Below are 14,353 nucleotides of genomic sequence, written 5' to 3' on the forward strand. Positions count from 1 at the left end.
CTGGATATACAGGTTATTTTGAGAACAGGAATGGCAAAATAGGAGGTGGGGTGGCAATTTATGTAAATACTGAATCAGTTAAACATTCACTCAGATCTAAAATTAAAACCCTACAATGTACTCAATCAGTTATCATAGAATGCCAAGTCGATAGTTATCCAACATGCGTTGTTGGAGCTATATACAAACCTCCAGACTTGGACAGTGACATTTTTTGTTGTGAACTTGAATCGTTGCTTGAGAATATAAATCATGAGAATAAGACAACCTTCCTGGCAGGTGACTTTAACCATGACCTCTTCAATATTGCAAATAATAACAAAACATTAGAATTCTTCAATACACTTGCTTTTCATGGCTTCTGGCCAACTATCTTTAAAACAACAAGAATCTCTGATTAAAGGGGTTCTCTGCTTGATAATATTTTTTGCAACAATATTGAACTGGTCTCCTGCTCTGGGATTATATATGAAGATCTCTCTGATCACTTTCCTATCTTTACCTGCTCTTACCCTCACAAAGATGCCAAAAGACATGACACTTATAAGCTCATCTTCAATGAAAACAGAATGGACAATCTCAAAGACTATATTACTGAGCATCTGCAAAATTTCTCACAAACTACAGATCCAAACATTGCCTCAAACATTCTCATAGATGCATACTCCTCAGGAATAAAGATGTTTAGCACTGAAATAAAATGCACAAGAAAAAGTAAAGCTATAAAACCCTGGATAACTCCAGCAATACTAACATCTATCAATAGGAGAGTGCTTTTGTACAAAGAAAAAAATAAAAACCCAACCACAGAGAATAAGCTTGCCTACAATAGGCATAGGAACTGCCTTAACATTATCATAAAAGTAGCAAAGAAAAATTATTTCCAAAATCAATTTCAAGAAAATAAATCTAACTCCAAGAAAATGTGGGAGCTTTTGAAAAAATGTGCCATGGGAGGATGCAGTAGGCAGTCCTTGCCCAGTAGCTTTGTCAATGAAAATGGTACACAACTGGATGATGAAAATGACATAGCTGCTTCATTTAACAAATATTTCATTTCAATATGTGAAAAACTGAAAAATGAAATTCCTCCAAGCAACACTGACCCTTTAAGTTATATAATAAGTGATCATGCTGAGCATATATCCAAATTTGAGCCTACTAATTCAGCTGAGCTAAACTCGATCATCAAAGCCATGAAAAATGTTGGCTCAGGTATAGATGGTATAAATGCAAAGATATTCAAGTCTACCTACTCTACAATAATACCTGAACTTGTGCACTTGGTTAATCTCTGCTTGGAAAAAAGGTATCTTCCCAGAAAACATGAAAATTGCAGTTGTCAAACCTATTTACAAAGCTGGCAACAAAAGCAGCATGTGTAACTATAGACCAATAAGTATTTTGCCTTATATCTCAAAACTTGTTGAAAAGATAATTCACAAAAGACTCATGGAATATCTCCTGCAACATAATATATTGTCTGCTAGCCAATTTGGCTTTCAAAAGTCACTTTCAACATATATGCCCATACTTCTCCTGCAGGATACAATAATGAAAGTATTTGAAAAAGGCAACATTGCCATAGCTCTGTACATCGATTTAAAAAAAGCATTTGATACTGTAGATCATGACATACTAATAAGAAAATGTAGCAAATATGGCATTGTTGAGCAAGCACTTAGCCTGATAGAATCTTACCTTACTAATAGAAAACAATGCGTAGAATATAACAGTGCAAGATCTTCAATAGAAAATGTAAACATTGGTGTACCCCAGGGCTCCATTCTTGGTCCTTTGCTTTTCTTACTTTATGTAAATGATCTTCCAAATATTTGTAAAACAGCACAATGTTTACTGTATGCAGATGATACAGTCTTCATTTTTGAAGGTGGAACAGCGTTCCAGCTTCAAAATATGATTGACGTTGAATTGCCCATTATATGCACGTGGTTGCAAGCAAATAAACTTAGCCTCAACACAAAGAAAACAGTGTATCAAATCTACAATAATACACTCAATCCAGCAGAACTTAATGTAACATTAAATGGTGATCCTATTGAGGCTGTTCAATCAGTCAAGTACTTAGGAATGATTATAGATCCGAACCTTAAATGGAATCTCCATATTGACCACTTAACAACAGTTATCAGTCGTAACATTGGGGTAATGAGCAGAGCAAAATTTTTCCTTGATACTCATTTGCTAACTCTTTTGTACAATTCACTGGTCTTACCATATATCAATTATTGTTGTGTGGTGTGGGGATTCACATTTCCTTCTTACTTAAACAAAATTGAGTTGCTTCAGAAGCGAGCCATTCGTATTATTACTCATCAACATCGTTTAGCACACACAGAGGAAATTTTCAAAAGCCTTAAGCTTCTCAAAGTTCATAATATAGCAAAACAGCAGGCTATTATCTTATTGCACAGAAAACTTTCTTTTTCTCTCCCATCATCTGTTGGTGGATTATTTACCCTTAGTGACCCTAGCGATTCAAGGACCAGAAATCGTCAACAGTTCATTGAACCATTTATAAAAAGATTATACTGCACTCGTAATGTAACATGGCTTGGGCCTCGCATCTGGAATGAAATTATGGCAACTCAATTTAACGCTCAATGCATTATCAACATGTCTAAATTGCAAGTAAAGAAAATAAGTAAGGAGTATTTCCTAGAACACCCTGTGTAGCTTTTGTTTACATAAGTTCAATAATCAATAGTAAAATATGCAAATAAATAAGGTACTTTCAAATAGAATAATATGCATGCGTTGTATCACGTTGTAGTTTTTTATTCAACTCCTCCAAACACCTACTCGTATAGCGTAGCCTGTCAGCCATAGTGACTGTGGCTTACACCGAGCCCACCCTTACGGCGTTGTGACCGGTGACCCCGACCAGCAACAAGCTCTGCTTAGCTGGAAGGGTTCATCCGGTCACACATGACCTTTTGCAGAATACTGACCAGAACCTGTGCTTTGTGTGTATGTAGGTGTCCCTTTACTAACCCTGAATGAGTGTTCTTTTACATCATAAAACATGGTATTGGAAGTAGTGATTTAGTCTCCCGCTGCTTTCAGCGGGGACATCTTTTGCCGTTTTTTTTTTCTTCTAACTAACCATACTTCCTCTTACCGACTGGTTGCTTACTTTGAGTTGTTTTCCGTTTCTTAGCAGGGAGTGCCGCGACTTTGCCATTTTTATGTTTTCTCTGGTGGTAAAGTAAGGTTCTGTGAGTCGCTGGGCTGAGGGAGGGGGCACTCCTGGTCACCTATTAATGGGTGGCGGTGTAGTTAGAAAAAAAAAAGAGGTGAGGCGACATTCTTTGTGAGGTGATACCAGCGACACCTGACATTTCCTCGTTCTTCAGTCAAGGAGGAGGTCAAGGTCAGGTCAGGCCAAAACTGGTTGGGTGTTGGATGTTCCAAATGGGTGTTCTGATGGGCGATTGAGTAAACAAGAAACATCAGAACAGCCCGGTTTGTCGTAGGTTTTATCATAGTTTAATAAATAACCATAGTGTTATTTATTACACTATGGTTTTATCTTTAAAGGAAGGGTGCCACCTTCCGAAATTTTTGTTCTATGAATCTATTTTACTTATTTGAATTTTTAGACGTGGTTAGCGCGTCCACAATATACAAAAAACCGAAACATTGCATTTAATACATTGGCCAAAAAAAAGATAGTTGTTTATATCACCACTACAACTCAAGGTCGTTTGATGTGGCAGCTAGGACGGCTGGCATATCCTGTTGTCATGGCAACATATCATTCTGCCATTTGCATTGATGGCGCAACTGAGACAAAAAGATGAACAAATAAAAAGGAAGAAGATAACATGATTTGAACTAAGTTGTAGGTAACCAAGTAGGTAACTGTTGGCCATACACATGTTACGCGGAGATACGTCAAAAGAACATCAAATAAGTCGAGTAAAGGTTTTTCCTTTACAATGCTTAAGAGATCTATGGAACCCTTCACCCTTCATGCAACTTACTAGAAAAACTTCCCAATTAAAATTTTAAAACTTAAGTGTATACCATAAAGAAAAATATACCCTTTCAAAATGATAAAACATGCTTCAAAAGTATAACTTTTATGCATACCTTTCCTGATTTCATGTTTTATAAAATACCCTTAACACGACGAGGAAATAGTGCTGAAGATTTTTGCCTGCCCGAATGCTGGCAGCAAAACTCGCAAATGATAACTTCACGTGCGGATTCAATGCTGACCGTCTCGAGCATAGGTAAGTGAAGCCGGTTTTTAGGTTCATGTGAGGCTAATCTTGTAAAAACTGCGTTGTGTCCAAAAGGTGGCACCCTTCTTAACGTGTCCCGTTAATCATGGCCCAAATGAGGCATTGGGATTTTGGTTCCAGCTCAAAGTCGGGTAAGTTTTTTTTGGGAATATCATAAATGCTGAGATCAGAGCGTCGTCTTTTTGACATATCTTATCATGCGTCTTTTCACACATGCCTTTTGAATTTTCGCTCATGGTCCGAGATCAGAATATGGGTTTGCGTTAACCCTCGCCCGTAAACGGTGTTTTGCCACCATCGCCCATGCAGGGGGGTTGGTGCGACCCCCCCCCCCTGGCGTTTGAAAACAGAGCATCGTAGAGCTTAGCGGAAAAGACCAACGGATTGCTCTCAACAAGATCTCGCGATTGGTGGTATATTTTTTGGTCCTAGGTCAACATTTGACCTACTTATGACCGGTCAAAGGTCAAATTTTCGGAAAAATCTAACTTTTTCAGATTTCCGCGCAGATTGCGGCAAAACGGTAAGAGATATCGACTTAAAACCTTCACTATCGTGATCCTTGATCAATTCTCTATCGTTTGGTGTGTATTTCGATGTCATAACTCTAAAAATGATGCGTTGGGAGCATCGGAAGTCTGCAAGGTCATTTGTGCATTGGGTCACGTCAGGCGTGTGACGTCACTGACCTGACCCTGACCCAAAATGAACTACAAGAAACAACCGACGATGCCTGAAATGGATAGCAAATTCGAATTCAGGGCATCAAAATACCCCGAAAAGGCATACAAGTGTAAGAAGTCATTACAGGTCAACCGAGGTCACTGACCTTACCTTGACCTTTAGTAACCTTCAAAATGTCAACGGACATTGTGCCAATGTCAAATCAGCCAGTTGTGATTCTAAAACAATCCATCAGTGTGTCAGGTCAGTCGGCATTTATACCAATGTGAAGCAATCTCCAATTTAGCGTAAATCTGGCCGGAGGTTGTTCCCTTTATGACGTCATAACTCCGTGACCTGACATGACCTTGACAAAAAAATACCAAAAGTTGCGCAAAGGATGCCCCAGAGGGTACTGAAAATTTGAGCAGGCTATCTTAAACGGTTCGGCGTGTAGCTAAGAAAAACCTCAGGGGGGGGTGCACCTACCAACCCCCCTACAGGTGCACCTCAACCGGGCACAAAATAACCGCTCAACACAACCACAATGATATATAATCGTGGTATCGCAAAGTTTGACCTTCGATGACCTCACGTGATGTTTTTGACCTTAGCGAACAACGATCAAAGTACCTTCAAGAGACCTGTTTGCGAACCTCCCCATCGTGCGCGCTGCTTATATCCGCTGCTCAGTTTACGATATCATCTGGAGTGCAGATATCCACCCCCTATCCCCACCCCCAAACCTCGTTCGTTCACTGGCTTTGACCACCGTCCTTGCGTCACGTTAGATTTTTCAAGCAGAACTGCCGCAGGCTGCCGGTGCGGCCCACCAGCCAACTAAAAATTCTGGGAGTCGTCATCGACAAGAGCCTGTCGAGTGTCGATGGTGAAACACACTGCCAAGTTCATTCAGCTACTCTCCTTACGCAAAAAAGAACCAAGTGACACACTTTCCCCTCAAGTAATGACTGCACTCGTGACCTGACCTGGCCCGGCGAGGGGCGTTCGGAGCCCCTCGCCAGGATTCTGATGTGAGCGGCAGCCCTGGGCGGTTTCGCTTGGCGCGAGTATTTGGCAGCCCGTAAACCGAATTCGAGTGTTTTGTTCCGCGACACAATATAAAGTGCTTTGTGCATAATGTGCATTGTATCTCGGCTATACGGCTGACGGCTACCGAAACCAGACAAGTCTACAATCAAAGGTTCATGTAAATATGTACATACATGTACATAGAGTGGCCTAACGATCTGATGGGTGCTTGCCGTTGTGAAGTAGGTGTAATATTCATTGGGTTACTGGGTAAGTAATCCATCCCAAAAATACACGATTTAGCCGATAAGCATATGACAAGCATATTTGTCGTATAATCGTGATCTTTATTCAGCAACGCCAACACTGCTGATTTCATGTTGCAAACATCTTCGGAAAAATTTTACTTTTGTCACTTTTTAGTGTTATGAATACCAGCAAAATCAATCAACTGAGCGCCGTAGCTCATCTCGTTCTGCCTTCCAGCTATCCTTTTGTCAGCCAGTTGGGTTGTTTCAGTTGCACTGGGCGCGCTCCTGGTAGGGCCGCAGTCCGTCGATTTCGAGGACGCACCTCTCGCCCTTCCAGCAGCCGAACGTGCAGACAGGCATGCAGCGGCGCGCACAACCAATCTTGCAGCATTTCATACCGCACGCACAGTGGGTGTCATCGCGGCAGTGGCTCTCGCATTTTTCCTCACGCTGAGCTGTTGCCGCTGCTGCTCTGGATGATGGTTGAGGAAGTACAACCTTCACGTCCGCGGGACAGGTACCCTTCCGATAACCCGTGCAACACTGTCGGTTACACCCTGCCGAGGGAGAGGTTTGTGAACTTTCCAGATAACATGACGGTTTATAGGAATATTTTTTTTTAATGGTGCACCGCAGTCTATTTTTGTATGCATTACCCAAGTCGTTTGGAAACGCCATGAATACATGAACGGGTTGATGACACCAGACACATGTATTTATGTAGGTAGCAAGTGAGTAATAAGTAAGTTAAAATCACATCAGGCGCATTTATCAGCAGACAAACAGGAAAACCAGCGCGGCCAATCATGACGAATGACAATCTCCTCCAAGATTCTGTTTACTTTCAATTAACCAGACTCAATTATAATGAGGTTAGTGCTTGTGCTTGTCTTTTCTAATTTGAAACCGTTCGAAAAAGACCTTTGGTCGAAATATTACATTCTTTCAAATAAAGTACAAATATGTATATATTTGTACAGCATTAGTTTTGGTATAATTATCGAGGAAAAAAGGTCATGTTTTTACATTTTCTACTATTTATAGACTCAATTATACCTTTTTGGCAATAGCAAACAACACACTGTGCCGAATATCGCCCTTAACCCGCGCCCCGTTGAGGTCTGGCAGATTCCACGTCCTGTTGGGGAGGGGGGGGGGGCAAAGGGGCCCCCGTCGTATCTCCGGAACCAATAGCCGGATCGGAAAAATTCAAGCGGCATTTGAAAGAGCTCAGCGAGGTGCACAAGATAGCATATCGATGACCTTGATATGCTGGGACCTATTTTTTCAGGAGTTGTGTAAAATTGATGTCCGGAGAGGTAGGTACTGAAAGTTTCAAGTCGAAATTCGCAGCCGTTTCTGAGTTATCTGCGAAAAACCATAGGACAAAGGCACACTACCTGTGCCTTTGGGCCCCCAACGGGTCACGGGCTAGATAAGCTTATGAATTGAAGGTATTTGTTGAGAAAGACACTTGGTGTAAACTTGGTCAAATTTGGTGCATTCGCCAGATAGCTCGTCGTGAAAACGGCTAATAGGTTTTCCAAGTGGATTAGAAATGAGAGATGATTGAAAACTGACCAATTTAACCCAAAAACCCTGTTACGTGTATTGGGAACAATGCTCATGTGGATTTTCAATATCAAGGTCCTAGTCCTTTCAGAGATATTGCTCATCATGTGAGGTAAAGTTAGCCAGAGCTTGCTGTGCTGCAACTTACACTCGTTGGCGGCCGATACCGCGGACGCCAACAGCAGCACGACCACGACAGTCTTCATGGCGTTTGTTGGGTGGACGGAGCGAGCTCTTCTGTTTTGCACAGCTAAAATGGTCTCATTTTATACCGATTGCCGCCCACCTCGCGGGGGCTGACACTGACAGCCTGTCGCAGTCGGTCACAGCGCTAGGTGGAGGGTGACGACATAGGTCACACAACACCAGTGCTACTCAGCTTCGTACTGCGTCAAACTTTCTGTGAAAAAAGAAACAAAATACGGTTGCACCAGTGCAACCGTGTTTTGTTTCTTTTTTTTTAACACTTCACAGTTGTGAAGTGTTCTTTGTCCTTAAGCATTGATGGTAACAAGCTTATATATGATCGTGACTACTTCTTTTGAACATGAGTTAGACTACATATAAGTCGTAGCGATATAAATGTAATGAGCAGCTTAAAATGGCTTTTTTATCAGACCTTCAATATCTTTTTTTCAATTTCATAACCCTCGCCCGGCGATGGGGGGGGGAGTGATGTACCCACCTAAGGTTTTTCGTAAAAAGCTTTAAAACGGCGGCTCGTAGCGCCACCAAATTAGGCATACCCTCTGGTGCAACCTTTTGACACCTTTCCTGAAAATTTCTGGACTCAGTCCTTGCAGGTCAGGTCACTAGGTCACAAAAGCTGGTACAAGTTCAGGTTAAAATTGGACTTGTTTTGCGGCAACGGAATGAGTCTGACATAGTTTTTCGTTAAAGTGGCTATCCCACCTTAACATTAGTTTTTAGTTAATGTAGCCGAATTGGGGTCCCTGGCTTGCACTTACCGGTTAGGGCATTCACAACATCGAGAAAGGCTTTAATTCGGAGATATTTAATCTCAAAGTTGCAGCGCTTTGGATTTAGAGGGTCTAATGCATTTGAATGCCCCCTCTGAATTTGTGACGTCAGCGTAGATCTAGCGATTTTAAAATCTTATGTTAGCATCTTTATGAAGCAGCGATGGTATATGCTGTTTGCGAGCAACATCTGCCGCATTTTAAAGGTGCAAATTATTTCTCCCAAGTGACGTCCTAGGAACAGCGAAGGCTCCGAAAAATAAACAGAAATAATTGTCTAATATTAAAAAAAAAACGTTTCAAATATTTTTCAATTAAATTTGTTAGATATTCATTTTTGCTCACTCTGATCCATGCGACACCACTTTTATGCCAATTGATGAACTTTTTTAAGGTGGGAGGGTTCCTTTTATAGCGTGAGAGCCGTGGTACGTAGCGCCACCAAATTTTAATCATAACTTTGGGCATTTATTGAATTCAGTATTACCGTTATACGTGCAGTTTATTTAAATAAATCACTCGAATAGGTGTGGTGTAAGCTCGTCAGTGGTTTTGTGAACTTTGGGGCGCGGCGTGATGCGACGATTCTTTGGGGCTGGGCTGCAACATGAGTTTGACATTCAGCTCGATGACAGCAGTGACGACAGCGGTGGCGTCTATCCGGTCCCCCTATCACCGTCACAACGCTCGGGGAATACCTGCCACGAAAGTGGCGGCCCACATAAAATACAGAGGCGTATGTTTTTGCCATTTCACCATCGGAATTATTTAGGGAGGGGTAGGATGAACCCCCTCGGTTATTTGATGACCCTGACCCAAATGACCTTTGACCTCTGACTTCTACGTAGTACATCATTTTGACCCTCACTCGGTCAGGGGGCTGATTTTTCAGCTCCCCATAAGGTTTTTGGTAGATAGCGTAAGATGGTGGCGCGTAGCGCAGCCAAATGTGGCATACCACTATAAATATGGAGCATTGTTTTGAAACATTTTTTACAGAATATTTCAAGTCTTAAAAAGTTAGTTTATTTGAAGATAGGTCAAATAAGCATAATTGTAGTTGGAAACATGTTTTAGGAGTGCATCGTCTAAAATAATGCCACGCCTTCTCGTTCTGTCACCGCCATGTTCGGGGCCGGGCGATACTGTGATGGGAGCTGTTCGGCGGCACTCGACTGTGGAGGGAAAGTGTGTGGACCGTTAGTGAAGAGGCCGCTAGGCACATGGATAGAAGAGAGGGAGAGAGAGAGAGAGAGAGAGAGAGAGAGAGAGAGAGAGAGAGAGAGAGAGAGAGAGAGAGAGAGAGAGAGAGGGCGACGAGCGCCCTCTGTAAACGCCAGACCGTTGACTCAGTCGACTCCAGCCGTACTCGGGCGAAGCACCGATCGGAATGATAGTGCGGGGCGCTTTACAAAGCCGGTGCACAGCAGGCCGTGCTTACAAGGAAGCGGCGTTTGTGACTGTTGTGCAGCCGGCTTAATTTGTGTGTGAGGAGTTGGGTGAGCTATGAGGTGGTCCGACAAGCGATCCTCACTTAATCATCGGATATTCACATTCAGGTACGTGCGAGAGGCCGAAATCTAGAAAATGTACATACGCGAAAATAGACATACGCGGCACATCGATGTCTCCTGATTTGGTGTATTTTAACGCATTCTTTATGCTTTATTCTTCTTTTTTATTGTTTAGTCTTTCAGAAAACACATTTATTTTCTTTCATTTAGTGCAATAATTTTTTTCGAATTTCGAAAAACGGAATACATGTGATAGGCCCTAGGTACCGCCTTCTATCCACATACCAAATTTTAGATCGATGCCTCTTTTTTTGGCCAAGCTATAGCAAAAAAAAAACTGTTCAAAATTGATGACGTCAAATTTTCAAACTCAATTTTGGGCAATTTTATACCTCGTAGCGTAAAACAAAGACCACCATTACCCTCCCCGTGACGAGCTGCATCGAATTGATACCCACGTTATGCAAAACTATGAACTTTGAAATTTGACCTTTTTTGACCTGACTTTTTTTTATAAATTTAGCTCGAATGTTTGAATGGACGGATTGACAGAGCCGAAGCCCACGCTAAGCAGAGCTTGTTGCGTAGACCCCGACCCCTACCGTCCGATCGCGCAATTCCGGGTAACGGGAGAATTTAGATGCCAAAGTTTAACGTGCCCTTCAAAGCCGGACACGGCCTGTCCCACTCAACTGACTTCAACTGGCTGCGGCTGCTCCCACCAACCGCAGACCATCCCCGTCAGGAGTCTCAAATATCGAGCGCCGGAGCGTCTCGAACCCGGGCTCTCACTACCGGGAGTCCAATGCTCTACCAACTGAGCTACGGGACCTTGACCTGACCTCCACCAGAAAGTGACCTAAACCGTACCTGATGGTTTTATAACCAACACCATTGAGTTGGAAATGAAAAATTGGCCATAAAACATGCATCGCACAACCTTAGTAAAGTTGGGTTCATGTGATGACCCTTGGTGACCTGACCTGTGACCTGACCTGGTATTATCAGTGACCTCTTATAGCATCATATGTACTAGGCAACTGACGCCCTATCGCTGGTTTTCGCCAAAATACGTTTTACTCGGTGTTAACTTATGGCGCATTCCCTACAAGACCCGTGAACGGTGAAACATCTTATCTTTGACCTGCCCTGTGACGTCATCGGTAACCCCAAGGTCAATGAAATTTGGTTTTCTTCAACAAATTTGACAGGTCTATCGAACGCCGTTTGAATTTTACGGATCCGTCCAGTAGTTTCGGAGATACAGGGGGCAAAAAAATCCCCCCTCCCACCGCGCGGAAGGTGGCCGCGAGGATTCCCGGATGAAAAGTCAAAACGTTAAAAGTAAACGGATAAAAAGTCAAAGGACTGCATCGATTCGATACCCTTTTTATGCAAAATATCAACTTTGAAATTTGACCTTATTTGACCTGACCTTGACCTGACCTTGACCTGACCTTGACCAAAACGTGACCTAAGCTGGCCCCAAAGGCTGCCTGACCCACATAATCGCATATGTCATGTAAAATGGACCATAAAACATGTATCAGACGACACTTTCATATTGTGACCCCCCGTGACCTGACCTCTGTGACCTGACCTGGTATCAATGACCTCAAATAGCAAAATATGTGTTTGAAGAACATTTCCCCATCGATGATTTTCAATGAAATGCATTTTACTCGATTGTACAAGTTACAACGCATTTCTTGAAATGCCTGTAAACGGTGAAAATTGGACCTTTGACCTGACCTGTGACGTCATCGGTTTGACCTAGGTCAATAAAATTGGGTCACAAGGTAGTTCCCTGATAGGGCTATCCAACACCGTTTGCCGCTTGTCGCTAGGTTGCGTGGTTCTCGAGATCTTAGGGGGGGGGGGCCAAAATGCCCCCCCCCAACGGGGCGCGTTGCTCGGCAGAGCCCAACGGGGCGCGGGTTAATTGTATGCAGTCCGTACCTTTCGATGAAAATTGGTCACCTTAATTGTATGCAGTCCGTGAATATTTAGGTTGTTGTCTGTTGATGCTGATATGAGCGTTCCTTTCAAGGCAGGACAATCCGACAATCACACAATTGCCTCTCGTTCCAACTTCCACCTATCTAAAAGAAACGACGCGCTTTACTATTGTACCAATTGTACCATACAATACGCTTGAACTATAATAAAAGTCTGAAATCGCTAATAGAACCCGTGACGGAATCAATTGATGAGAAACGTCTCCCTACACAATATAGGAATTTTGAACAAGCGAACCTTTCGTATCGATAACATTCCGGGTTACCTACTATATTTGTTGAAATGATTCCAGTAAACTGCGCCTGGGACAGCTAGTTGTCTCAAAGGATCATGTAACGCTGCCTCATGACAACCTTACGATGCGAGCGAGCTCCCACCTAGCACGTAAGTGTCAACGGATGTGTGTCAGATTTCAGCCAAGCGTGCCCGTGTGACCAGCTGAGTCGCGGTTGCGGGCCATGGGAATCCCCATCCGTCGCGCAATGGAGGCAGTCTCGCTTCAATGTCCAATGATGCAGGTTATATTGTGCAGCGTCCTGCTTAATTGTGTACAGCTGTTTGTAAATGTTATCTCATGTATGTAATGACTGATGATCCAGGTGTCATTGACTTTGTCTCTTTGACTTGTCCTTTTGAGTTTTTGGATTTTGGCTTTTTTCCTTTGGATTTTTCGTAATTTGACTTTATGTCCTGTTGACTTTTCGTCTTTTGACCTTTGTCCTCTTCACTTTTTGTCCTTTTGACTTTTTTTGTCCCTTTGATTTTTTTGTCCTTTTGACTTTTTGGACTTTGACTATATGTCTTTTTGACTTTTTGACCTTTTGACTTTTTATTTTGACTTCATGCCCGGTTGACTTTTTTTTTACTTTTTGTCCTTTTGACTTTCTGTCCTTTTGGTTTTTTGGATTTTGACTTTATGTCCTGTTCACTTTTTGTCTTTCGACTTTTGTCATTTTTACTTTTTGGCAATTTGACTTTTTGCCGTTTTTACTTTTTGTCTTTTGACCTTATGTCCATTTGACTTTTTGTCTTATGACTTCTATGCTAGTTGACTTTTTGTTCATTGAATTTTTGGCAATTTCACTTTTTATCTTTTGACGTTTTATCCTTTTTGACTTTTTGCCTTTTGACTTTCCTCTTTGTTGACCTTTTACCTATTGACTTTTAAGATTTTTGACTTCTTGCTTTTGACGTAATGTCTGTTGACTAATCATCCTTTTACCTTTTATCATTTGACTTTTTGTCCGGAACCCGGCCGCGAGGCCCACCGCCTGCCGGGTTAAACGTCTAGTAGGAAAACATTTCGTCTAGTCTGAAATATGTCGCATTTTTTACATAAAATGTATTTTTTACCTTGAAGTGCCCGAAAGATACCGGCGGTACGGGATAAAATCATTAAACCGCTCGAAGGTAGAAAAATCTTTTAAACGCCTCGCCTATCGGCTCGACGTTTAAAAGATTTGTTCTACCTACTCGCGGTTTAATATGCATTAACCTTCGTGGACCTCGGCTGACTTTTTGTGTTACTACAGTACATACTTTAGGGTAGTTTTTTAGCTGACTATTCGGTCAGCATTCAGTAAAGAAATTGCGAACTTTTTTGAGCCTACATAGTGTCGAGCATGTCGGTGGTGGTACATTGGTACACACCTGTTCGATCCAGAGGAAGGTCTCCTGACCTGCCCTACCCAAAATGCACAATTACATCATTTTTTTTAGCAAACCAAATGTCTAATTCGTAGTAAGCTCCCAAAATACCCGAGAAATCCTCACTTTATAAATTTCTAACAAATGCCGACTTTTCTGGCATTTGTGTTATTTGCCTGGTCAGAAAGGTCATTCAATGACTTAGGTCAAGGTATTTGGTACCATTTTTTTTCTCGTCGCGAGCAATACGCTCGTTTTTTTCACGAAGCTCTAACTCGATCGACTGAAACAATATTTTCAGTTCTTCAGTTTCATTGAACACGTGTTTGGAGCTATCGAGCAAAGTACTACCGATTTTAATATCCTAATTCTATATGAACTGCCAAATGTTCGCTTTTTCCCTT

At 42.1% G+C, this 14,353-nt stretch overlaps 3 protein-coding genes across 4 annotated transcripts in view; 1 reads left to right on the top strand and 2 right to left on the bottom strand.

The window, feature by feature from the left end:
* The window catches only part of LOC122370895, a 101,094-nt gene that overhangs the window by 29,143 nt on the left and 57,598 nt on the right, over positions 1–14,353 (bottom strand). The window lies entirely within an intron of this gene.
* Positions 6,265–8,085, bottom strand: LOC122370897. Its single transcript, XM_043346845.1, has 2 exons — positions 7,938–8,085; positions 6,265–6,774 (listed from the first exon to the last, which is right to left on the bottom strand). Exons 1-2 carry the CDS (start codon positions 7,993–7,995, stop codon positions 6,482–6,484), a joined length of 351 nt encoding a protein of 116 aa, XP_043202780.1. The 5' UTR covers positions 7,996–8,085; the 3' UTR covers positions 6,265–6,481.
* LOC122370894 (facilitated trehalose transporter Tret1-like) overlaps positions 10,032–14,353 on the top strand; it is a 40,817-nt gene continuing 36,495 nt past the window's right edge. The window contains exon 1 of one of the 2 annotated variants that reach the window (XR_006254636.1): positions 10,032–10,328. The gene's annotated coding sequence lies outside the window, so the exon portion shown is untranslated. The remainder of the gene's footprint in view (positions 10,329–14,353) is intronic. The other variant, XM_043346843.1, reaches the window with a different exon arrangement.

The sequence above is a fragment of the Amphibalanus amphitrite genome, unplaced genomic scaffold, assembly GCF_019059575.1.
Source record: "Amphibalanus amphitrite isolate SeventyFive unplaced genomic scaffold, NRLGWU_Aamphi_draft 001182F_arrow, whole genome shotgun sequence".
Classification (NCBI taxonomy): Eukaryota; Metazoa; Arthropoda; class Thecostraca; order Balanomorpha; family Balanidae; genus Amphibalanus; species Amphibalanus amphitrite.